The 26870-nt window shown below is 42.1% G+C and overlaps 3 protein-coding genes and 1 non-coding gene across 7 annotated transcripts in view; all 4 read right to left on the bottom strand.

Annotated features, from left to right (window-relative positions):
* The window catches only part of TOMM20 (translocase of outer mitochondrial membrane 20), a 51021-nt gene extending 43203 nt beyond the window's left edge, over positions 1-7818 (bottom strand). For 3 of the 4 annotated variants that reach the window (XR_012586145.1, XR_012586146.1, XR_012586147.1), the window contains exons 1-4: positions 7526-7789; positions 3212-3258; positions 2412-2493; positions 1979-2121 (exon numbers count right to left, since the gene is read on the bottom strand). Coding sequence is in view for 1 of the 4 variants with exons in the window: in XM_074580097.1 (XP_074436198.1) it covers positions 819-863; positions 1979-2121; positions 2412-2493; positions 3212-3258; positions 7526-7649 (441 nt within the window). In the remaining 3 variants the exon portion in view is untranslated. Of the gene's footprint in view, positions 1-354; positions 864-1978; positions 2122-2411; positions 2494-3211; positions 3259-7525 lie in introns of those variants that run through there. The other variant, XM_074580097.1, reaches the window with a different exon arrangement.
* Positions 6655-6789, bottom strand: LOC141741535 (small nucleolar RNA SNORA14). The gene has a single exon (XR_012586410.1). It is a non-coding gene; the product is annotated as a small nucleolar RNA SNORA14 (small nucleolar RNA).
* Positions 7819-8856: 1038 nt separating the features above from the next.
* On the bottom strand, positions 8857-17523 carry RBM34 (RNA binding motif protein 34). Its single transcript, XM_074580096.1, has 10 exons — positions 17311-17523; positions 16933-17075; positions 15615-15834; positions 14972-15031; positions 14383-14426; positions 13822-13905; positions 13523-13586; positions 13378-13420; positions 9959-10077; positions 8857-9224 (listed from the first exon to the last, which is right to left on the bottom strand). The coding sequence occupies exons 1-10, from the start codon at positions 17482-17484 to the stop codon at positions 8898-8900; spliced, it is 1278 nt and encodes a 425-aa protein (XP_074436197.1). The 5' UTR covers positions 17485-17523; the 3' UTR covers positions 8857-8897.
* Positions 17524-20943: 3420 nt separating this feature from the next.
* ARID4B (AT-rich interaction domain 4B) overlaps positions 20944-26870 on the bottom strand; it is a 95615-nt gene continuing 89688 nt past the window's right edge. Inside the window, exons 22-24 of the mRNA XM_074580095.1 lie at positions 26498-26713; positions 23738-23884; positions 20944-22716 (exon numbers count right to left, since the gene is read on the bottom strand). Coding sequence (XP_074436196.1) covers positions 22586-22716; positions 23738-23884; positions 26498-26713 — 494 coding nt within the window. The 3' untranslated portion in view covers positions 20944-22585. The remainder of the gene's footprint in view (positions 22717-23737; positions 23885-26497; positions 26714-26870) is intronic.

The following is a 26870-nucleotide window of genomic DNA, read 5'->3' as shown; positions in this document are numbered from 1 at the left end:
CTAGAAACTGAAATGTTAACTGCCTATCTTGCAGAAAGGTTTCAAGCTTTCCAAAAAACCAACCTTTGTGCTCTTACAATCTGCCCCGGCTTCTATTCCAAACAGCTTTATTTCAGACACCTGCATTAACGGAGCTTTCATGTTTGACAGGCACAGTTTTGACTTGCATCGCTTTAGATGTTATTGTTCCTGACAGAAATGGATTTGTCATTCTTTCTGCAGCCAGTCATCTATTACCATTCTGATTTGCATCTCTTTCTAAGGTGATCACTTACTGTTTAAATGATCACATCCATTTTCTCAGGAAACGACACAAGGTTTTAAACTTAATTAAAAGCATTGGAAGACCAGCCATAACATTAAAAATAAATTTTAATGTTAAGTCATTTTCAGATCATTTGCTCTGACACCCAAATGTTCTGGAATTTAAAGTAGTACTATAGGGACACACAAGTGCAGATAAATCTTTATTGCCATAACTTTGTTTTTCAAAAATGAGCATTGGGTTTTTAATAGGTCGTAGTTTTATGTCTTTATATGTACAACATTACAACTGCATATTTTAATAATAATGAAGTTAGTGATACTTTGATAACTCAACACAGTGTATTTATAAAATGAATTCTTATCAAAATACACTTTTCACTGGGATAATAAATAAAATCCTGTGAAACCCACCTACACAAAGTTAATTTTAACTCTGGTAGAACCCGATGTGGTACACAGTCCATTAACTACTATGTTTGCCCCTTTATCCCCCTAGTGATGCTCATCTTCTGGGGTAAGAAAACATTTTTCCCCCCTGTTGTGGTGTGACCTCATTCAACATCATCTTCAGCCAAGCACTGTGCACTTACAATTCTCTGTAAGAAGGAGAAAAACTCATTCACAATTACATAAAATTGACAGGAGGCAACTGATTATCAAGCAATGTAATTTTACACTGATCATTAACCAGCGTAATTACTGAGCAAACTGATTATTGTTAAAAATGGTAATCTATTCGACATAATTCCTGCAGAACTGACTTCAAAAGCTCATGTACTGTGCAATGCCTAACAAAGTCAAAGTCAGATAAATAATATTGTGTCAGCCTCAAGTGATGACCTCTGTGTGGTTTTTGCCACTGTCCTCTAAGAAAACATTTTCGCTCCGTTGTTTCCCCAGACCTTTACATCTTGCGTACCTGACACTTTTTAGTGTTTTTACTAACTATATGGACCTTAAACTGAAACCTGAGTTGTAAAGAGAGCTGACTAATGCACAGCACTGAGTCTCTGCTTTATGTGAGGTAATACCACTAGGGAGTACACTTGCATTTCCAAGAATGTAAACCATATTATTTATTTTACAATAGACTCACCTGCTAGCGTATTACCAATGTTACCCGCACAGTACTCAGGCTAAAAAGGGAGGGCATTTTATACACAGAGCTAGAAACACTTTTATCATCACGGAAACCCCCAAGCTTCCCAAACTGTGATGTGTTCTGGTGCTAGTTAACACTTTGTGTTTATAGCTGGCCCAGAAGCAACAGGCTAGCAAAAGCAACAGATTAGTTCTAATGGACTTCTATAGCACTTACAGACACTTGTAGTAATACAATTAAAACAAAATAAAACTCAAGACACAGTGCAAGAAAGTTACCACTTTTCTGATCCCCCAACTTGTATTTGGGAAACAGTGGATCCGCTTATCATATCAGAGCTGCAGTCAGATGTCTCTACTTTAGAAGAGCTTAGCATACCCTACATGACAGAAGTTTCGTATTTCTATTTTGCCCTGTTTGCTATTAATGCTACACAATATTTTTCATATACACTTTTTAATGCTTCAGGTGAAAAAAAAGGTTTCTCTTAATCTAAAAGAACATATACAAAAAACACACTAAAAAAACCAATACTTGGGACTGATGTAATGGATAAGAGAAGTAGTTCAATTATTTTCAAACCAAAACAACAGGGAACATTTTACATACCTGGCTTATTGTAGGGAGCTTAGTTAGAAGCATTTGAAACACTGGTGGTGGAAGTGTCTGCTGTAGAACTTGTAGCAGCTGCTGCGGCTGTCCACACACAGCAATGGCATTGGTCAAATGATCAACACCTTTCTCATATTCACCTGTATGAGAAATCATAATGTTTTGAAATCAACCTTCTTCCACACTGTAAAGTATTTACATAAAACATCCATCAACAGTGGATTAAATTACTGAGAATCAACCCACACTTTTCTTTCTTCCTCCCTTGCTGGATCTTCTGAACACAGAAAGTCAGAAACAAGTAAACAGATTTTCCTAGGTGAATCTGACTCCCCAAAAGATATTAGTATATAAAAATCATCTTATAGCAAAGGTAAAGCAGAATTATTTTACCCCCTTACCCTTCAAAAAAAAAAAATTATGCTATTACCTTGAGCTAGTAGTTCCTCGCCAAGCTGAATCTCCTCAAGGAAAAACTTCTGAACTGCTTCAGCATCTTTCAAATCAGGCAACTACAACACACACAGTAAAACTGAAGTTGGCCCTTAAACATCAGTTAATAAACAAGTTAACAGAAAAATTTCTCAACTGAAATCAAACACATACACAAGCATATGGTTATATCGAAACTGGCAAAAAGAATTTAAAACATCACCACTAAGTTAAACGTACACAGAATTTTTTTGAAAATCAGACTCAGGTCTCATATCATTGCATCACAAATCTGTAGAGCAACAGAGCCTGAAATACCTCTATTAAGTTTATTAAGCACACAAATTTGTAGCAAATATAAATTCTAATGTGTGTCATGTTTATCACAAGTATATTTATTACAATTGGTTAAGATAAATCTATCTTTTCTTCCAGGATCCATTGGTGATAAGGAAAGAGAAATTAAATGCTTATAGCAAAAAACCTATCAAGTTCAGTTATAGGTATATCACATCAATGATTTTTAAGTCTGAAAAGTCCTTGCACATACTACAAAGAGGAAAATACTATCAAGTCACACAGTAAATTATGTACTTTCTAGTACAAGGCCTCAATCTGACACAAAAAAGGAACAACCATTTCATATGGTTATGTGTGAGCATTAAAAAAACCTAAAGACTGCATATTTGCAGAAGTGGCTGTAATGCTGTAATCAAAACAGATCTTTAAACAAATCTTACAAATAACATAAATGAAACATCTTTCAAAATAGCACCGCATTATTGGACACAGTGTTACCTTGGAAAGCCCTGCTCTCTCTTTGGCAAGCTTCTGTTTCTTCCTTCCTGTAAGAATAAAAACGTCTTACGTTTTTAATTTGCTATTAAAAAAGCCTTCAGATTATAATTCAAAACCATGAACAATCAAAGTTATGTTCAAAATAACAAACTGGTAATATTTCAAAATATATATTTCAAAATATTCCAAATATTGAAGACTGAACACAGGACCCACTCTCAGCAACAGAATATCATTTAGAGGTCTAGTAAGGGCTGGCAGTAGAATACCAGCCAAAAATGGCAATTACTTTCCTGCACAGTTGGTATTTACCAACTGTGCAGGACCTGGAGCAGAGCATACCCCATGCACTAGAGGCATGAAGAAGGAAAGAGAATCAGAGTAATACAGGATTTCTCTACATGATTTCTGACAGTGATAAGCCACAGAAGAACTGCCTAGGAGTCAAGGCTAATTTTGAACTATATGGTGCACCACCAACAGGAACTTTCACAGGTCATAGTACGTAAGTGTACTTTCCCAGCTGTTTTATAGCAAAGACTTGGGAACCCGTTAAATAGGTGGCAGTATCTCATCATCCCACAGCAAGAGCAATATTAAAGCACACATTTCTGAAATCTGAGGAAAGCAAATATTTACAGATGGAACAAACATTTACAGATTTAATTGCCCAACCTAAAGCCATAAAGTTGGTCTGCAACATAAAGCTGTCCCACTGCAGCAAAACTAGCATAATTAAAATGATATATAGCAAATTTTTAATGAAATTAGGCAGGTATAAAGATATTTTATAATAGCACCTATCCATATAAGAATAATTATAGTAATACTGGTGATTTCCTTACAATAATCATTTTTGTAAGTCATCAGTTCATCAACTGAAATAGTTATACCAATATAACTTTTAAGTACAGCCTATGGTTAAATAACTGTACTCCTACTACTTGTCCTCACTGCCTACTTTGTGACCATCTATGTTGTCAAAGAACATCTTCCACAGAGGCCTGATTTGTCTTTTGAGACAATTTTACAAGCTGGAAATACTTCCAAATATGACTACCAGTTTTAATGGCAATGAGTTAAAAATTTGTGATTGTCCACATGACGAAGACATTTAGGAATACTATTTCCTAGTAGTAGATAATGCAACATGTGAAATTTAAGGACAAGATCAAGTGTTCTTTATATAAAGTGAGGTCACATTCTAACTAGAAGGATCACCCTTTTACCTTCTACGATACCTTAATAACCTGAGCACCTGAATTTGTAAAACTTATCAACCTGTGTACGTTATCTAACATCATCATACACAGAAGATCAAAAGTATCAAAGATCAAAGATACAAAAGTATCTTTGCAACAACAGCCAAACGTTACATTTGTAATACAACAAGCAAAAAGCAATAGGTTTGGGGAAAAAAAAAAAAAAAACAACAAACAACAAAAAACTCTACCTTAAAAAACATATATTTTGTTCTCCCTCAGGGGCCTCCAAGAAAATGAAAACCTTCCCTCTTTTCTAAAGACATCATATTTAAAAAAGGGAAGGGTAATCTTTCACAGAAGGAATCTTAATTAACACAGAAATGCATGTGCATCCATCCAAAACAGAGAGCTAAACTGCAACTCTCAAACTGCAGGTGACTTGCAGGTCCTTCAGGCACAGCTCTTGTACACAGGGAGTAAGTTTCAAATGTGAACCAATGGATAACCTGATGCACTGGCACGGGTTCCAGAAATCCCCGAGTCGCCCCAGCAGCTTCACAACCAGTCCCACCAAGGAGGAGAACCACCAAAGAGCCATTGGCATCTTCAGCTCCCATCAGTGAAGGCTGCCTACTGCTCTCCTCTCACTCAGCTGTCGCTCTGAGGCAGAGCTCAGCATGGTCAAAAATTCTGGCTGTCTCTGAACGAAGAGATTACTGTCTGTACTTGCATACAGAGCAATTCTGGTTTATATATTCAAGAACACGAATAGAAAATGCATCTAAAATCTTAACATCTTAAAATATAGCTGTGGAAGCTAAGTAGCTCCAGACGTTTATAGCTTTGCTATTTTTTGGTCCCAAGATTAAATACGGACATGCCCCCCTAAACCAGCAACACCAAAACCTTAAAAAAACACAATGTCAAATGGCAAAAAAAAATAAATTGCTTCTTCATTTGCCAGCATGTGCTTGACCAAATGTAACAGGCAATACACTGACATATCAGATCTCCTGTCCTTTCCAAATTTTGGTGACATTGCATCATAGAGCCTGAAAAACAATCTTATCCTAAAAACGTTAGTGGAAAAGATCTGCTGTAAAGGTGGTATCTACAAGTTTTTCATCAAATACCCCCTACTGTTGCCCTGCAAACAGTATATCTTCATTTAAAGAACTGCAACTGGCTCCTGCATTGGGTCTTTTTTGGTCAGATATTTCATAACCCAAGCCTTACTATCCAACAGTAAAAATGCTGTAATAATCAGATCACTGGCATCACTACAGCAGCATCCATACTAAAAAAATCGATTACAGTACTAAAAGATAAAAATAAAAACAAATTCCTTAACATTATCTAAAGCCTTATAACTAAAAGCAGCCCAGTGTATCACGTCCAAGGATCATAAGTCAGACAGTGACGTCCTCCAAATGACAGCAGCCATCCCCTATCAGAGCACAATGGATTTTTTCCACTTTAAAGAAAATGTTAATTCTTAACCAGAGCAAGCCTAAGGTTTATTCAGAGCATTACTGGAGAGAAGCTCAGATAAGGAAAACAATGGGATGCAAAAATAATTTTTAGTGCATCTGCAAAAATCTTACATAACCCAGTATTTCCTCTACTACATATTTAACATTATAAAAAGAACATGGCTGATTTTACACCCCAAAATTGCGTTTGCTTCTTCAAGACAAGCACATACCAGTTTACTATACTAGAAATTCCCTATGAATGACTTGCACTGGAGGGCAAAAACTACCTGGAAGATACACAAGAAGTATATGTCTAAGATCCTACATACATGAGCAAGGGCCTGATGATAAAGTATTCAAAAGATATAATTTGCTGTGGAAGAGCTTACAGAAAGCAGAATTAATATGCCATTAAGTGTCAACACTGGTCACTCAACAAATTCAATACATTACGGCAGAACCAAAGCATTTAAGTTATGTTTAAACATCTTCACGTAAATACTCATTTTTAACCCATCTAGTTATTGACTCTTCCATCCACTAAACTGATGATCACATTCTGTTTACTTGATGGGAAAGTTTACCTTGATGGTAATTTCTCATCTTCAGATTAGTTATGAACAGCATACTATACATATTCCCACGATAGAAACAACCCAGCATAACAAATATCAGCTTATTTCTTGTGATTCACTTGAGTACCTTGGGTACTTGCACTTACAGTTGCATTTGAAACCTTCGCTACTTATTAAGGCATTTAAATAAGTGTTGAAGATGTGAAATAATGAAGAGCCATGGGAGAAGAGCTCTGCATTTTGGATTAATCAACAGTTTTCTCTGGCATTCATTCTTATCCTGGAAGCTAATAACAGAGCTGCCAGGAGGGTTAAGAATGCAGCAGATGAAATACCTGAGGCCTGCTACCACAGCAACAGCTTCCCTATAAGAGCCTGTGTCGCTTTATCCGATGGTCTTCCAAAATCAAAAAAATTAACCTCACCGCGTAAATGCAGTGGCGATAACAGTATGGCTGAGCGTGTCGGATAACAAGATTTAAAAAAAAAAAAAACGAGAGAGAGGTGAATTATTTCGAAGCCAAGCTTCCGATGCGAAAACCTCAGGTTACTCAGTAACTACACAAATTGCCGAAAACACCCCCCCGGCAAGACGCCCCGTCCCCCACCTTTAGGCAAAGAGACGAGGAGAGGCCACAAACGGCGGGGGCTCAGGCCCCGCCCCGCACAAGCGCAGCGGGGCGAATGCCGCCCGCCAGACCCCGGCCCGTCCCGGCGGGCCCCGACGCAGCCTCCCGACCCCTCCTGGTGCCCTTCCCGCCCGGTACCCGCGGCAGGGCGGGCTGAGGCGGGGGCTGAGGACCGTTTCCCCGCAGGAAGAAGGCCGGGGCGGCCAGGGAAGTGGGGGAGGCGGCCAGGGAAGTGGGGGAGGCGGCCAGGGAAGTGGGGGAGGCGGCGGCGGGTCCGAGGCCCGGCCGGGCCCGGGAGCGGGAGGGCGCTGCGGAGGCGCCACGTGCCGGCCAGGCGCTGTGGGGGCGGCGGTTGGAGGGCGGCCGCCGTGAGGGACGGTGAGGAGAGGGGTGGTGGCGGGGGGCGGGGCGCGGCCCAGCGGACACTCACGCTCCCGCAGCCGGTTCTTGAAATTGGGGTCGCTCCGTCTCTTGCGGTCGAAGTAGATGCAGTAGCCGATGAAAAGGGCGCCGCAGAGGCCCGCCGCGATGGCGCTGGTCTTGCCCACCATCATGGTGCCCGGCGACGAGGGGAAGCTCCGCTCCGCTGCGCTCCCGTCCCGCCGCGCCGCCGCCCCCCGCCCGCCCCCTCCCACCCTCCCGCCGCGCGGCCGGCGCCGAGCTCCGCAGGCACCTTGGGGCGAGCGGGCAGCCAGAAAGGACCCCGCCGCGCTTCCGCTGGCGTCATCAGCCGGCGGCGGCAGAGGGCGCCTCCTCCGTTGCCTGCGGGGGAGAGAGGCCGGCCGAGAGCCGGGGCGCTCCGCCCACCCCCGCCGCCTCGCGCCCCCTCAGGCACTGTCTGCGTCACTCAAAATCACAGAGTGGTTCGGGTTGGAAGGGACCTTAAAGATCACCCAGTTCCAACCCCTGCCCTGGGCAGGGACACCCCCCACTAGACCAGGCTGCTCAAAGCCCCATCCAGCCTGGCCTTGAACACTTCCAGGGATGGGGCATCCACAGCTTCTCTGGGCAACCTGTTCCAGTGCCTCACCACCCTCACAGGAAAAGAGTTTCTTCCAGATACCTAATCGAAATCCACCCTCTTTCAGTTTAAAACCTCATCCTGTTGCTACGCTCCCTGACAAACAGTCCCTCCCCATCTCTCCTGTAGGCCCCCTTCAGGTACTGGAAGGCTGCTATAAGGTCTCCCTGGAGCCTTCTCTTCTCCAGGCAGAACAACCCCAACTCTCTCAGCCTGTCCTCATAGGAGAGGTGCTCCAGCCCTCTCATCATCTTCGTGGCCCTCTGCTGGACCCACTCCAACAGGTCCGTGTCCTTGTGCTGAGGGCTCTAGAGCAGGACACAGTACTCCAGGTGGGGTCTCACCGGAGTGGAGCAGAGGGGCAGAATCACCTCCCTGGCCCTGATGGCCACGCTTCTTCGATGCAGCCCAGGATGCAGTGTCAGTCTTGTAAACAGCAGCTTAACAGTTAAAAAAAACCACCACCAAACTATTAAGGTAATGATTTGCATATCGTCACAGGCCAAGTCTGCAGATGAGCCGCCCCTTCTGTAGCCATTTTGAGTAATTCCACACCACTCCGAAAGAAAGAATTGCATTAACCTCCACAGTGGGGCCTCAGCCGGACGAGATCCAGCCCTGGAATACAGCAACAAATGCAGGCAGCACTGGCACAGCCAGCGGGGGACAGGGACGCACCTCGTCCTGCCTCCAGGAGAAGCCAAACACCCCGGGGCAAACACTGAGAACGACTACAGCTGTATTAGCAAACAAAATTTATGACAGAAAACTCTTGTATACATCAGTTTTTATAAGAACAGCGAACACCGTTATACGTTTGATTTTTATCAAAAGACTTTTTGTTTTTCCCAGCTTTATTTCTGGGAATAGTTTTTAGTCTTTTTTGTTTAGTGCTCTTTTTTAGCGCGTTTGCTTTTTCGCCAACAAATGAATCCTTAGAGCACTTGTTGTTTTTTAATTTGGTACCAACTCTGTCCTTAGGAACACGAGACTGATTTGGATGTTTCTGTGGTGCTTTCCACTTCTCTCCACACCGCTTCACTCGTATCTTTCTTCCCACCAGAACAGAGTCGTTGAGTTTCAGAGCAAGATGTACAGCATCCGTATTCTACAAGAACAGACATTCAGGTTAAAAGCAACATTACTTCCAACTGGTTGCTTTCAAATAAAAAGTCGCCTTTCTTTAATTGTTGTAAGCAAGATCTTACAATAAAAAGCACTCAAAATGGTCTATTTGTTGAATGACACACCACCTCTGCTCTGCTCAGAAACACCGGCACACCCACACAGCCCACGCATCGAGGCACACATACTTCAAAATGGGCTATAAAACAGCTTACGTGAGACGTGAAAGACAGAGGCAGAGAGATGAAGGAGAAACTGGGGGAAAAAAAAGGTATTGGGCTGCAGGAAACAAACAAAGAAAGATGAGGCTGGGAGACTGCCATGCAAAAGCAAGCTGTACTGAACCCGAAACAGGGAGAGCCAGTAAGCAAACCAGCTGCAGGCAAGAATTCCACTCACATTTTGACACAAAAGAAATGGGAGAACATTGCAGTTATACCAAGCAAACTCATCTGTCCTTCCTCTAAGTCTTTCCCTTGAAATTAATTTCTTTCACCCCAAAGTTGTACAGCTTTTTTTTGTATACAACCTAAAATAATTTGCTTTGTATCTGCTTCCACAGAACTGGTCTTCCAAGCTGCTTTTAACATACACAACAATGCTACCATTTAATACACATATACACACCCAAAAAAATTTTAAAAGGCCATAAAAGGCAAATCCTAATTCAGATTTTGAAGAATTCCCAGTGTCCTGAAGCATGCCATTCATACATACCTCAAAGAGAACATAGCCGAAGCCTTTACCCAAGCCGGTCTTTCCGTCTCTCACAATTCGCACCGCTACTACACCTCCACAGACAGAAAAGTGTTCTCGCACAGCATCATCGCTGATGTCTGTGGGCAAGCACAATGCTTCAGTCAGACACACAGTTTTAGAAGCCTGGCCCAAATCCAAATATTTTGTATTTACCAATTCAGGTACACAAACATATATATCTAAATATATAAATATAGATATATTAGTGGTTCAGAAAAATTTCAGCAAGTTAACAATGGAAACTTTATAAAAGGCTATTTACTTTGACAGTTACCGATTCCCTAGCTTTGAGGACTGCAAGATAAATCACAAAGAAGAACAAAGGCAAAGACCAAAATAAATTTTTTCAAATAATTTCATAGAATCATAGAATTGTTAGGGTTGGAAGGGACCTTAAAGATCATCTAGTTCCAACCTCCCTGCCATGGGCAGGGACACCTCCCACTAGATCAGGTTGCTCAGAGCCCCGTCCAGCCTGGCCTTAAAAACTTCCAGGGATGGGGCTTACACCACCTCTCTGGGCAACTTGTTCCAGTGTCTCACCACCCTCATGATGAAGAACTTCTTCCTGACGTCCAGTCTGAATCGACCCATCTCTAGTTTTGATCCATTCCCTCTAGTCCTACCATTACCCGACATCCTAAAAAGTCCCTCACCAGCTTTCTTGTAGCCCCCTTAAGATACTGGTAGGCCACTAGAAGGTCTCCTCAGCGCCTTCTTTTCTCCAGACTGAACAACCCCAACTCTCTCAGTCTGTCCTCACAGGAGAGGTGCTCCAGCCCTCTGATCGTCCTCGTGGCCCTTCTCTGGACATGTTCCAGCACATCCATATCTCTCTTGTAGTAGGGGCTCCAGAATTGGACGCAGTACTCCAGGTGGGGTCTCATGAGAGTGGAGTAGAGGGGGAGAATCACCTCCCTCGACCTGCTGGCCACACTTCTCCTGATGCGGCCCAGGATACGATTGGCTTTCTGGGCTGCTAGCGCATACTGACGGCTCATGTTGAGCCTCTCATCTACCAGCACTCCCAAGTCCTTTTCTTCAGGGCTGCTCTCAAGCCAGTCACTGCCCAGCCTATATCGGTGCTTGGGATTGCCCTGACCCAGACGGAGGACCTTGCACTTGGTCTTGTTGAACTTCACGAGGTTGGCATGGGCCCACCTCTCCAGCCTGTCAAGGTCCCTCTGGATGGCATCCCTTCCCTCCAGCGTGTCAGCCACCCCACACAGCTTGGTGTCGTCGGCAAACTTGCTGAGGGTGCACTCTATGCCACTGCCCGTGTTGCTGACAAAGATGTTAAACAAGACCGGTCCCAGTACTGATCTTTGAGGGACTCCAATTATCACTGGCCTCCACTTGGACATGGACCCATTGACAGCCACTCTCTGGGTGTGGCCGTCAAGCCAGTTCTTTATCCACTGAATAGTCAGTCCATCAAACCCATATTTGATCAGCTTGGAGACCAGGATGTAATGCGGAACAGTGTCAAAGGCTCTCCCCTTGTCTATTGATGTTGTGACCTTCTCATAGAAGGCCACCAGGTTTGTCAGGCACGATTTGCCCTTGGTGAAGCCGTGTTGATTGTACCCAATCACCTCTTTGTTATACTTCTGCCTCAGCAGTGCCTCCAGGAGGATCTGCTCCATAACCTTACCAGGCATGGAGGTGAGACTGACTGGCCTATAGTTCCCTGGTTCCTCCTTCTTTCCCTTTTTGAAAATGGGGATTACGTTTCCCCTTTTCCAGTCAGTGGGGACTTCACCAGACTGCCATGACTTTTGGAACATAATAGAAAGCAGTTTAGCAACCTCATCCGCCAGCTCCTTCAGTACCCGTGGGTGCAACCCATCAGGTCCCATGGACATGTTCAATTTCAGGTTCATCAGATGGTCACGAACCTGATCTTCACTTCTGATGGGCAGTTCTGTCCACCCCCTGCCATTCTCTTCTGTGACTCCGGGAGTGTGGCTGGAGCCCTTGCCAGTGAAGACTGAGGAAAGGAAGTCATTGAGAACCTCGGCCTTCTCCATATCACTTGCCACCAGCTCCCCCGTTTCCTTTCTGTGGCCATTTCCTTTCATTTATGGTTTGAACATAGTGGAAATTAAAATTTGCGCTACATTGTTGTAGCTCCTTCTTATGCCAGGATCTCTTGTTAAGAATTAATGCTGATGATAACGAGCTTGTGTTGGTAGTTCTTGAAGTCTAGTGCTCATTGACTGAACCCTGAGTTTTAACTGAATGGGGGAGAAGGGATTTACAGTTTCCAACCACAGTTGCTACACGATTATTGTGATAACAGCCAGATACATGAGGCTTTGTCTGTCTCATGCCTATGCAAACAGACAAGTGTGATGTTCCAACACAAAAATATAAGTTATTCTCTTTTCTGTACAGGTATGAGTCATACTATGGTACATCCCTTTGCCAAATTTGCCCCTTTGCCCGAAAGGGGGTAGAGCCGAATTTAACAGTACAGTTTTAATTACAGCAATGGGACTTAGATGTGCTGAGGAAGGTTTAAGCTGCTGAAGTAATTTTCAGAGCACTGCAAATGTCCAAACTGCTTTTTCTGCAGAATGCACAGAGGAACATACAGTACTGACACAAGCTCTACACAACAGGCATTAGTAACGTCACCACAATCAGATTTGTCACCTACCCAGATTTTTCAGACAGGTCAAGTTTTAGGCTAAAGTCTCAAGCCCGTGTGTTTCAGCATTAATGTCAGCAGTATGTGACACTGGCTCTGCGTCAGGCCACAGCCACAGGGCATGCCTCCTTCCTGCCTATTCACGCATCCACACCACTCCCCCACACAAGATGCTTGTCCCAAGCACCCTGGCTCCATTAATACCCTCATATGGACCACACCTGACGGCGATCCCTCCACCTACTCTCCAGTCTACTCGGCTGAATATTCATCAAGCAGTGACCTCCACTACACAGTCAGCACCTCCACACAGGTAACAACCGATTGCCAATAGCTGCCTGGACAGTGGCTCACAGACAGCATCAAAACGAGAAGCCATCACCCGTGCATCACTTGGAAGTAGTTCACAAACAGGTACCAGAACACCTCTAGCAGTTTAGAAAGCTACGGACTATACAGTTCAGTCATATTTATTTAAAAAAACACGAAGCGACAACAAGAACTAAAAGTGCTTGCAGTTCTACCTACCATAAAGAAAACAATTAATCTGCAGAATTTACAACCCCTTTTGGTGTTTCAGTTAAAAAAAAAGAACTGGTATTAAAAAAATTAATTCCAGCAAAAGATATTTAGCTACCTAAACACCAATAAATAAAAAACCCCTAATGTCAACATGTTCTGTAAACATTAAGTAATGATGCATAACAATCCATTTTAGACTCACCATATGAGAGATTTCCCAAGAATATTGATCGTTTATTGTCATGCTAAAGAAAACAAGAGATATAACACAGTAAGTTATTTGCTACAGAAAAAAAACAACCAAACAAAAACAGAAAAGGGTTTTTCTACTCACACATCTTACTTACCGAACTGGTTTTTGATGCAATGTCGACCCTGATGTGAAATCCACTAGCAAATTCTGTTCCATTTCTTTTGTAGCCAAAAGCAAAAAGTTTTAAAAACAAAATGAATAACTGTTACTTAATTTACAATATCACTGCATAGCATCATTCCAAAAGCAAATTTACTCTTTAAGTTTGAAAAAAACCCACCCCAGTATTTTATTCTGATTCAAGCAAAAGAGAGGAGGTAGTTTAAATTTATCTTTTAACACTCTGTGAATCTACCTCTTCAACAGGGAATGAGGAACAAAACTAAGACTTACTCCTTTAGAGCCTTAATGGCATCACATTCTTTCTTAAATACAACATAAGCATTAACGAACTTCGCATTAGGGTGCACCTTATGCCTGGAATGTGAAAAAGACACATGTTGTTTAAATCATTCTGGTGGTGTGCAGCGCACAAGCACTTCTTGTTAAACACATCTATGCCTTCTCTTGTTTTGTGCACAGTTAACAACTTAATTTCTCTTAAAGGTCAGCTAGCTGTCCAAGGGAGTCTCACTGCGCATCTTATACAGTCCATATATGCACCCTGATCAATCTTCCTCAACTCATAAAAACATCCAAAGGAATTAAGGACTATCGGCATCTTCCTCCTTCCTAAAATACAGGAAATGAAACCTAAGATAGTGAATTACGTACTAGTATACTGGGCACATAATTATGCACTCGTCAAGAAAACTTACATACATGCAAAGGTAACTACAAAAGTCAAAACCCCACAAAACTAAAAAATTAATATAGCCAAATATGTAACAACTAACACTTAAAAATTGTTTTTGCCTCGAAAAATAAAGCACAAAATTCACAAGAGGAACCTACTTTATTGCTGCTAATTTTTTGGATAAAGTATCTTCTGCTGGAACCTTTAAGATAAAAAGAGCTTTAGTTAAGTGAGCCTACTGTCAATTTATCTCAAATATTTGTTTTTGAAGACAAAGAGGTATTCAAACAGGTACCATTCCCACCCAAAGCAATGTGGCCAGTACAGTAAGCAAATGATGTAACTGGCTATTCCGAGAGATGATCTAGAAAGACCTCAGAATTAGATAGCTTGCTCTGACTTCATCTGTTGCGTTTCTTGAGTTCTAAGACTGTTCTATTCAACTATTTTACAGACCACACTGATATACAATCACTGTGTCTTTGCTACTGTGATTTAAAAACAGGTAAGTAATATCTTAGCTAAACGAGCAATAATAAAAGCATTCTTATTAGAGTGAAAATACAGCTGTGATAGTCTCAACTGCTGGTATGGGAAGAGTAAAATGTGATACATAAAAGATGCATCTGTGGTACCTCTGTGGTAAAATCTCCAAGGATTCTTCTAATGGCAAAAAATACACACCCAGACCCACTTCTGAACCAATGATCTATAAGATCAGAAACATAATTAGAGGAAATAACCTACCAAAGACCGGAATCGAATGGATTTTATTTGTCCATACTCTTTAAAAAGAGATTTCAGCGCCTAAACAGAAGATATCACAAATATTCAAATACATTTTTGCATCCTGGTAATAACAATTAATGTTGAATATTTATTAGTAAGATATTTTTTTTTCACACCATTTTCATTTTACTTATACAAGGCCTGTTAAAGGGCTACAAAAAACACACAAGTAATTTATAACTGTTTCTGTGCTTCTTGTGGCAGCTTATTATTCTACAGATTGCCAAAACTGAATTCATACCCCTTACTATGGAAGTAAAGATATAGTGTATTTTATGCATCAGTCTGAAGTATTATTTGCGTTCAATTCAGTTAGAAGCACTTTCTAGCTTTGCAACTGTAGCTCTCACTTATTTAGTCATTTTTCACTGAAAAAGAAACTAACCAATTCTACTAAAGAAAAAGCAACTGCTGTAAAAAGCTACGGTAAAACAAAAGAGATCGCCTCTAACAGTTTTTGGTAACGAGTGTTATCTCCTGCTTTCACAAAAAGCAGTTTCAGTCACAAATATGTGTGACTTCTCAGCTAGAAACATGCCCTCAAACTAAGGACTGCTGTAATTCTTTTAATTCCTTTAGCTGACAGAATCCACTCACGTACCTGAACAGTACAGCTGACAGGCAAGTTTCCAACAAACACTGTTCTTCTGTCTACCGATTCATCAGCCACCTTTTCTGCCTTTTGTTGTTTGACCGTAGTGCCTGTATCTGAGTTAACAACACGTTTGGTGACGGCCTGAGAAGGCCCCTTTTTTTGCTTCGCTTTGTTTTGAGACAGTTTTTGCTCCTCCTCTTCATCTGCCCGCTCCAAAGTGCTCTCCCTTACCAGAAAAAGACAAGTAAATGATAATTGATGGGAAAAAAGTAGTGCTCTTGAGGTCAAAGACTTGAAGCTTCCAAGATAAATATTTTTACTTATATTTTAAGTTATGTTCGACATAAAATTTCAAATGTTATTTTTGCTTATTATGCATTAAACAAACACATACCACCATTCTGTAACATGGAAAACTATTTGCTGTCCCCAGGACATTGCATTCACTATTTAGTAGGTGCAATAAAGAAAAGAATTCAGAAGTAAATCATCTAATATCCTCTAAAATTGAAGGGGGTGGGGTGGGGAAATTAGTCTTCGCATGCTAGAACTTACAAGAGGTTTAATTCTTCCCAGTATCCAGGGCACTGACCACAGACTATCTTCTGGGATCCATCTGTACACTAACAAATCTCTATCTATCCGAACTTGCCATACTAGCATGCACAACAAGCGGACCCAAAGAACCCTCTGGAAGTCTACCGACACCAAGACAGCAAAAAAAAGTTTCACAGGCACGGAAGATGCAACAACGCACAGCGCGAGAGAGGGGCATGACGTTACCATCGAGCCCAAATCACGCAAACTTTGTATGCAAACGTCACTGCACAGAAACCAGCTTCCTGCCTGCACCAACAGCATCTTGGCACACCCCTGCGCGTGTGAAGGAAGGGGCAGCCGCACAGCAGAGCAGTTCTGTGTCGCAGCAGAGGACCAGCGACCTGACGACAACTCCCTCTGCCTGGTTTGCCCCTGCTCCCCCAACTGCAGCTCTGCTGGGTAAAGCCAGCTACAACCAGAAAGCACCACCCCGCGTCAGAGACAACTCTGTGTCCAAGTCTACAGCCTCTCCACCTGACAGCTCTCTAACAGGGGATTTGCGCTTCACGGACCTAGAACTTCAAGCAGTTAGAAGTATTTCCTACCCTCTGGGGTGAACTACAGAAAATGTTCATATTCTTCTTAAAAATCATCTTCTTAAACACAAGGTTCAAGACAAATAGTAGGATAGAACTTTATTGTTTCACTGAACTCATAATCTTATGATTAATTTAGATGCTGTTTTTTTTTTTAATCTTACTATAAAGACATATCATCTACTCACTTTTTTCCCAAGTTTTTCTCTGCTTTTGAAAGTTCCTTCTTTCTAGATTTCTTTGCTTTTACAGGAGGTTCCTGAACGACAGATGAGCTCTGGTCTTCTGACACTTTCTCCGCTTCTTCAGTACGCTTTCTTTTCTTACTTTCCTTTTAAAATAAATAAATAAATGAATTAAATTAACTTCGGAAAAAAAAAACCAAAACTCCAGAAACCTCCTACAATTATTTTATATGCTGTGATTTATTTGCAGCGCCACTAACGGAAGCCAGCAGCGGCACGGAGAGGTGCCCAGAGCCACCCGGCTCTGCCGCGACCACCCCGCTGTCCTCCTCGTCCCTCCCTCCCGCCTCACGCCCTCCCAGGCGCCGCCGCGGCACTTACCCCCCTGACGGCCACCAGCACCGGCGGGGCGGCGGCGGCGCTGAAGAGGCTGGCGAGGGGCGCGGCGGCCGCCCCGCCCGGTCCGAGGCTGTCCGCCACCTGCCCCACCGCGTACCCCTCCCCGCCGCGCCCCCGAGCTGCCGCCGGGCCCTGCACCCGCCGCCGGGCCGCCATGGCTGCTACGGGGGTGAGAGGGGACGCACTCGCGGCGCGTCACTTCCGGCGCGCTCGGGGCGGGGCGGCCCTCACAGCGCTCCGTGAGGGGCCGGGCAGCGGGCGCGGAGCTGCCGCCCACCCCCTCACGGCGCCCGACGCGGCCCCAGCACCGCCACGGCGGGCCTGGTCGCAGCATGAAAGCAAACGACGTCAGATGTGGCTGTTACACGCGGGTTTTGGCGGGAAAAACTCTCCGCTCCAAGCCTGGTGTGCTCAGCTCCCTCTGAGGTGGGAGACGGAAATTATTCTGTGATGACTTCTGTCTTCTCGAGCTGTCTGTGCTTAAACTCACTGAAGCCTCAAATGGTTAAAAAACAAGAGTGCTGTTGTCTACAGAAAAAATAACTAACTTTGCCTCACGTCACTGTGGAAGTACTTCTTAGAGCATCCCCCCTTCTTTTGCCTGAATCGATCTCCACCATCGGCACCCAGCTCACAGCCAGGATGAAGTTAAAAAAAACCCCAACCAAACAAAAGACTAACCTCCCAAGCCCCCAGCTAGAGTCTGTGGGGGATGTCCTCCATGCCCTCGAGCGCAGATTAAACAGACACCATCAAGAAGAAGTCTGGCCTGTGCCCGCCAGCACTGCTGCTGAAAGACTGAAGCCCTTGGACAGGGGCTGCCTGAAGGGCCACCCCACCGAGATGGGCGTCGCCAGGGTGGGTGGCCTCACACTGAAGCTCAGGGGCAGCAAACATCCTCCTGGCGCTCCCGCAGCCCCTTCTGTAGCCGTTCACCTGGAGACAAACCTGGGAAAGGGTTAGAAAAATGCAAGGAGGGGAGGAGCGTAAAGAACACCAAAAAAGGAATGGTTTCTGACTGCATACTCCTTACAAACAAGACTGGGTTACAGGAAGAGCGCAGAGCCACAGGTAGTTACTGCTTAAACCGTCTTAAGTTACTGGACCACCAGAGACACCATCCCAAAGCATCATTTGGGCAGCTAGTTTCCTTCGGGATTGTTTCATCTGTACCTGAGATCCGCAGCAGGCTTTGAAAACATGTAAGAATTTTTCTGATGAAAAATTCCTGAAACACAGTGCTTCTCAGGGCATTTGAGGACTGTAACCTGGAGGACAGGAAAAGGAGGAACCTCTTGTACCTCCTCCCCCTGGCTTCGCTCTGTAGCCAGTAGAGGTAAGTGCTCTGGATCATCTTGCTGCTGCAGCTACACGGATAGGGCTGGATAACTGATCCAACTGGAAGAGACCCTTTTTTCTTAGGTTAATTCTCAAAGAGATCATTTTCCAACCCAGGCCACAGTACAGCTCATGCATAAGGAAGTTTGATCTGTTACTAACTCTCAGAAATTAGGCACCTAATTGGAATCTCCTTTTAGACCAGCCTGTACAGGAAAGTAATCTTAAATCCTAGATGGTGTGATAATAATTGGAAAGGCATAGAAAATGACCAGGCACTTAAAGACTGAAGCAAATACAAACAGCTCCTCTGTTGTAATATTTAATGCTCTTTTTGAACTGCCAGTGTTAGCAGTTGTGTTGGTACCAACGTCCAACTGAAGGCAAAACAAGTAATCCAGCTATGGAAGAAAAGTAAAGCGTTAGTCTTGACACATGCACCAGGCATTCCGTGCCTGGCCTTCTGGATGCCGGGAAAGGCAGGGACCCTCATTGATAGGGTCAGCCCAAGAGAAGGCACGAATTCTTAAAAACTGGCAGGTGGCTGCTGCACTACTTGTATTGGCTTTTCCAATCTACCTTCACACAACAGAGCAGTTTTGTGGGTGACACAGCTGGGGCAGAACAGGCTGAACCACCAAAATACATCAAAACTACATTGGACAAGTGTTCAGCTGGATGATTCCAGAGATTTGTAATTGCCGAAGCTCAAATAAAAGGCATACGGCCTCCAGGAACTCTGCTAGAGAGTGAGTTTGAGCCTCGTGGCGACAGGGAAACTTCACGGCGTGATGGAAACGACACAGTAACAAGTACGTACAAGCATCAGTGGAGACTGGAAGTAACAGGAGTTGGGAGCAACACAGCCAGCCCGCAAGCAAGGCGTGCTTTGTCTCAGCATATGCAGATAGTCCATCCTCTCAGCTGTTCTCAACACCATCAAACACAAGACACACAAAACTGATTCTGTCACTCAGACAAGGTGTGAAGGATAAAGGGTGGTTTGTCTCACTTCGCCTTTCAGGTCACAGTTGGAGCAGGTATGCAGAAGTGCGAGCAGAGCCCAGCAGTCACTGCTAGAGGGAACCATTCTCAGGTGTAAGCACCGTGTGCATGCCCAGCAGGGAGCACACCCATGTTTAAAGTTGCATTACAGTATGTAACCTGAAAAGAAGGTCAGATTGGACTCACTGAAACATGGGATGAAATTGCCTGGCTAACAAGTTTGCCAAAGGTACCTTTCCTTTGTAACCACTGGGACACAAGTAACGTGAACCTGGAGAGTACCATTTACAGCCACACTGCATGGGAGAGGTGCAATATAAAAAAATTCCAGAACAGATTAGTCATTAAACTGGATAAGTACAACAAAATTAAATAATCTCTGTATTAAAGAATAGCAAAAATCCTATTTATGCAAAAACTCAATTTGGGAGCGGGGAGGTGACTAATGACCCCTGTTTTAAACAAGTAAACAAATCCTCTCACAGAACATGAGTCAACAATTGTCACACCAAAGCAAAATCGTTGTCACTAAAACTGAGAGCTGATCAAGAGCTAGTACTGAGTGGAGAGCTGAATTTGCTCTTGCTTGCCCAGGTGTAGTTCTCAGTTAAATCGATACCAGTCACGCTTACTGAGACTGAAAGGCAGAACTGAACTATTACAACCCTTGTTCTGCTTAAAATTAAACATATCTAAATATCCTCTGAGTAGCCACACTGGAATTATTAAAATTACTCCTGTCAGTCTCAGATCCCTGGTAATTATTAACACAGTCAATGTTTCCAAAGCTTGTTATCATTTGTTATCTACCAGTCTCATCAGTAATCTATCATTTTGCAGGTGTAACAGTATTTTGGTCAACTGAACTATAGCCAGACATGATGTAAGCAGGTAACACTAGAAGTTTTATTCCAGTTTCACTTCTACTGAATCTGAACTTGAGGCAGTCGATATCAGAAGTCAGCAAATATCTTCGGGAACTTGCTTCTACATTCTCAAACTACCTGAATTAACGTCAATCAAAATTCATCTTTTTTTCAATCGGCGTTGCTTTAATGATCTCAGTGGCTCAAGCCTTCTCATTTTGCTGAAAAAGAGAATGAATCTGAATTAACTGCTAAGAGGAAAATTAGTCCCGTGTACCTGCTCTAGCTTACCTTTATATGCCTATTACACCATATCAAAGGTCATTTGCTAAACTGATTCTGCAGCTTGATGTCATTTTAATGAACACAGCATGGTTAATTAAACTGTTAGAAACAAAATCAGGGATTCACAAACTATGGCATTTTATTTCAGAGGCCTTTGCTTACATTTGTACAATATATTACATAATTCTCCATTTTCTGCAGAACCTAATATATATTTTATAGCTTTTTTCTATAAGCTTTTCCTTCAATGTTTGTCAACAAATTTTTACAGTCCTGTACAATTCTGAATACTTTGAAACCATTTTCAATAAAATCAGTTAACCTTAAGCACACACTACGAAGACTGAAAATGCTTTTCTTAGAAAAGTCAAATGTAAAGGATTCTGACACTCTAGCATCTACAAACAAAATGCTTTGAATTCTTACATGTTGGATTGCCAGAAAACAAAGAAAAACATGCCAGCCCCTATTTCCCCAGGCAAAAGAAGTACACAGAACTACAATTAAAACAGTAAAACAATCTGTACAATAAAGTACTGTGTATTAACAGTGCCAGGTATTAAATAGCTTGAATGAACACTTCCGCAATATACAAATGTCTTACAAAGGTATATAATTAACAGGAGAGAGCTTGGGATCCATACAACATAAAATCAATACAAGTGAAAACAGTTTGAAGTTGGTTTGGGAATTTGTACAAGGCATTTAAAAAATTAAATGTCTACCACTCAGCTAGCTATTTATTTTAAAAACAACTACCCTTTTGTGGCAGTGTTCATATCAGCAACCACAAATTATAACCTCACACCTTACTCTGTCTTGAAGTCCTCTCCTTGAAGCTCGTAATAAAATAAGCATTACAAATGAAATATTTGTTGCTTTAAGGGAAAAGAAACATTTACAAGAAAACACAAAAATATAACTGTTATAATCCATTATGAATAAATATACACTTTAAACTGGCTAAATACAATCTTTATACATTAAGATTTAATACAGTTTGTTAGCCATTTTCTTTCTTTTTCATAATGTATTTTATCAAAATTAAAAAAAAAAATACTGTTTTATAGAAAAATGGCAAAGTACAGTAGTTTCATTCCAATTAATGGGTTCTTAAAACCCAGAGTAACCTATTTAAGCCTAATTCAAACCTGTAAACATTAGTCAGTCTTTTTTTGTTTTTTAAAGGAATCCTCATATTTGGTTATCAGGACCGATGTCAAACATCCTACTCACTGCAGGTTCTGAATTGAATACATGTGCTTGACGTATACAATTAAAGCCACTATAAGGTGACTTAGCAGTTAAAAAACAATTAGCTTGTACAAATGAAAATAGGTTCAATATTTGTCATAAATAAATGGAAAAATATCAAATGTTCCAGCTTTAACAAAATACCAGGGAATACAGTAAGCCTTACCACATTTACTTAGATCAACCCAACAACTATATGCTTATTGTACTGTCTCTACAGGCAGTGAACAGCCTCCGTTTGCCACAGTGGGAGGCCTTCGAGTCACTGGACTTACAATTCCCAGACAAGTTGGAAACAATTATTGCTTGAGGAAAAGCAGTTTGTTGTACTTTTTCTTCATAAAAGTGCACTTAAGTGCAAAGTTAGCTTGTCAAGAAACAACTTTAAATACAAAATAGTGCTTGTCTGAATTTTGTGCCACTGTGCAGTATAAAAAAAAAAAAGAAAAAAAAAAAAAGAGTGGCCCTCAGCAGCCATTAAGTGCAAAGTGCTTTGGCAAGTCCTGCTGTCACCTGCACTCAACTGACATTCCATTCTGTGATGAACTTGACATAGATGGTTCTGCTAAAGTTAACATAACTGCAGCTGTAATGGAACTAGAGGAAGGTGATGAGGAGGAAGATGATGTGGTAGCAGCACCTGCACAGGAAGAGGAAAACACAGGTTATAAACATTTACAAATTAAGCAATAGAAATGCTTTCCGATTCAACAAGCATTGGTGTATACTGATGCCAGCAACTAATGTCAAGTAATTAAAAAGAAAAAAGCTCCCATTCCCTAGTTTTTGTGGGAAATACTCCGAGAGTCAGCTTCCGCCATGTGCGAGACAGGATGGCATTGCCCCCTGCAGCCCCGGTTCACTCGACGCAAGGGCCCAGGATGCCAGGGCTTATTCCCGACCCGCAAGCACAGTCAACTCTTCCCTTTCCTTCCTGTGGGAATCAGCACAGGCAGGGCCTTGTCCCAGCACCGAATCTGCACATACACCCTGCTCTGGCAACCGAGGAGCAACTGCAGTTGCCGTGTGATGGTTGCAGACATAAAAATCTTACTACACGTGTCACTTCAGTCTTCATTCTTATACTCAGTGAATTCTTAAATGTGTCGATACACAAGACATGGAGAAAATAATCCTTTTAATGCCGCTAGAAGCAGGCACACTAGAACTTTCCTTACAGCAACAGGTAAAGCAGCTTCAGGGAAATGAGAGATATAATTGACGGTCTCCCTGAAACTCATAAAATAAATCGCTTACGTCAAGGGGAAAGCACTAACTAGACACACAAGCAATACTATAGTAAATTATTGTGTAACTTGAAGAAAAGGTATAAGTTATTAATAACCTTAGATACTTTGTTCACTGCTTAGAATTTTATTTTTCTGTATTTTTTTTTCTGTATAAAGTAGTTCTGCCTGAACAGAATTAAAAGGATTGCATGCCTTTTTAATGTTTTCCCCTTACATAGTTAATGGATATGTGAACCATACCTTCTAAAGATCATCAAATAACTATATACAGTATTTAAAAAAAAAAAAACAAAACCCACCCCACACTCCTAATGGCATACATCTCCCTAAAAATGATCCAATTCTTAACACCTTAATAAGATGAAATGCAATTTAGCCCTCTAAAAGCAGAATTTAGTTCCCAGCACTTACTTTCCCGCTCTTTCTTCTTTAAGCGCTTTCTTCTTCGGTCAATGGAAGCCACCTCAGATTTCAAGGACAGGTAATGTTTCCTGATTTCCTGCAATTTTTCTTGGAGAACTGTTATGCGCTCGGCGCTAGTCAAATTTTCCAAGTCAGCTGCAAGTTAAAAAAATATCTATGTTAATTATTGTATTGCAGCATTCCCAAAGACTTCTGAATTTCAGTGAAGTGGGAAGTACTCAAATCTTAGTGATATGCTTTGAAGTAGCAGACAGCAAAGCCAAGAAACACAGCAACAGCAGCTCCTGTTTATTATCACAAACTTTGTTCATTTTTTATTATTTTTTAAAAGATACCACCATAGATACACCTTTTTTTGCGTTCTGGTTTCATCTTGAGAAAGAGTTAGTTTTCTTTCTAGGGATTGCAAGAAAGGAATGTCAACAATGCATATTGGTTTAGTTGTTGCTAGGCGATGTTTATACTTCTCAAGGACTCTCTTCAGCTTCCCATAGAAGCTGATAAGGAATGTAGACAGAACAAGAGAACGACCAAAGGAATATTCTGTACCTTGGCCATGTGTGTGTAAGCAACTGTGAGGTCCTAGTTGCCCTGGGATCAAACCACGACAGTGGGAGAAAAAGAAAATGCACGCATTCCCCTCCACATAGGAAGAAAAGTTAAAAAAAAATAAAAATCTTAAGACAACAGGTTAAAACATAGGGGCCAAAACCAGCTTTGAGCCTGTTGTTTTGAGTCCTTGCTAGAGCTCTGTTTGGCCTCATACACCAGGAAGGTCAGTCTTGCCCAACTCAACTTGGTTGTAAAAAACCAAGTAGGTTACAACAGGAATCTGAGTATCTGTGAGGTGGCTCTAATCGAGCCCATGGCATATGGGCCATAAGGTATAACTAACTATACAGGACCTCCTCAGTGGCATCCCACACAGGGATGTCAATGGGACACGGCCAGCACAGGAGCTGCCCCCCTGGCTGCTTCCAGCTGGAGCTCCCCACAGTGCAGCACACAGCTTGGTGGGGGCCACAGGCAGAAGGAATTATTTTGGTTCAGACCCTTTCAGCCACAGGTAAGCCACACTGGAGACACTTAATTTGAAGAAATTTAACAATCATTTCAACTAGCGTGGGGTGCAGAATGCACTTCACCAACCTATAACGATGGTAGCACCGAAGGACCAAAAGCCACAGCTATATTAGGCTGTGGGAAGATGAGGAAAGCTCAGAGACATTGCAAGTGTCTTAGACCTCTGCAACAGCAGGAAATGTGTTAAATAGAGCTCCAAAGTCCAACTTCTGCCAAGCACATTTAGCAGGTGCAATGTAGCCAAGGTAGAAAGAAAGGAAGTAGCAAAACCTCTTCAAATGTGTTGCACCCGAAATCTGCCCAATGAATCTCAGCAGGCCAGTGAGTGACAATAAAGACCTATTACATTACACAGTCCTGAAGAGCAGCAGAATCTAACTTGACTGTGAAGAAGTACTAGGAATAAAAAAAAAAAAAAAAGCTTTTAAAGTAGAGTAACACTGAGATTCAGGGCCGGAGAGAAAAAACGTGCAGGGTCAGATTCTCTCACCACAGAAACACCTGGCTAAGTGGAGAATTCCCTGGGCATGAAAGAATGCTGCTGGCAAAAAAAAAAATTAAAAAAAATATATAAAAAAAATAATTCAGCAGCTGTGTCTGCAGAGTGTGCTGTGCCAGCTTTTTCCTGTTCTGCTTTACGCGAGGAACAGCAGCCTTCAAACAGCCTGGGACAGAGCACAGAAAAGCACGAAGCATAATGCTCTGAGAACTTCAGAAACTTGACATACCCCAAGGTAATCTGTGAATACTGAATGAGATACTATGGATTACTTTAAGAAGTAATTTAAATCAGGCCCACCACACGGTTTCATTTTGACCTTTAAAAGCAAATAGAAAGCAACTAATGCAATGCCATACATCCAGGGTTGGTACTAAGGACAACAACGTATTGCTGACTAGACAATTAAATAACCACACAATGTAAGAGAGGGGACTAAAAATAGCAAGTTTTTGTTTTTAAATAATTATTTTCAATTGTTTGCTTATTGTCATATTGAGGAAGAAGGCTTCAGTCATCTAATATTTTATCTTACTTTTCTCCCCACTGCAAATAATGCTGCAATAGCATAAACACATACAGAGGTAATTAAGAAGTTGCATTAATATTGAGGCATTAATAAGCTACTGAACTGTTTTTCAGATAGGCAAATGCATGATCCTTTCAACACTGCTCACCCCTGCTATACATGTACCCATAGCTGACTGACCCAAATGCACTGAGAGTTCGTATTACCAGAAATAGTAAACATGTCCTGGTTCACCCAGGCAAAATGGAAGGGGAAAAGGCTACAAATCAGTCAGTGGCTACGTTGTGTCTGAATAATAACTACAGCATGAGGAGTAAAACAGCAAGAAAATATCAACACAAGAAGTACATATAGTGGATAACACTGATGCTAGAATGCACAGGATGGCAAGAACAGCAAGTCAGCGCAGGAGCCATAGCTAAAAACAGTATTGGAAGGGTGTGATACAGGCAGTTTCCTGCACTGCAATTGCAAAAAAAGTATTTTTTATTTTTTTTTAAAATCAGGATTTATCACAAAATTAAGCAAACTGAGGATGGAATAATTTAAGGGGAAAAAAACAAAATACACACAATTTAAAAAGACTTTACACTACACCGCAAAACCATGGTAAGCGTGTTTTGAAGAAAATACTTACACATTTGAAAACTCCATTTGTAAACTTTGGGCAAACGATTATTCTGTTCTTTGAGATCAGACTCCTTCTCTCCATTTTTCCCACATTTTCCTGGAGATTGTATTCTTGCAGGTGATTTGGTTTGGTGAGATTTCATGCCAGTAGAAACCGATTTTGCAGACTGAGACTTGGACACACTTTCACCAGCAGATAGTTCTTCACTGTCACTGCTGTTTGCTGAAGAAACACGAAGACATATTGTTACAAAACAAAGCAACCTTCCTGCCCAAACCAAAGCTTATTAGAAGCTACACCTGTGCTTATTTTCATATAACAGGAGTTTATTTGACCAAAATCCTTTTACGCTAAAATGATATAATCCCTCCTGGTATAG

Source organism: Larus michahellis, chromosome 3 (genome assembly GCF_964199755.1).
Source record: "Larus michahellis chromosome 3, bLarMic1.1, whole genome shotgun sequence".
Classification (NCBI taxonomy): Eukaryota; Metazoa; Chordata; class Aves; order Charadriiformes; family Laridae; genus Larus; species Larus michahellis.
This window is presented reverse-complemented; position numbering and strand designations above follow the sequence as displayed.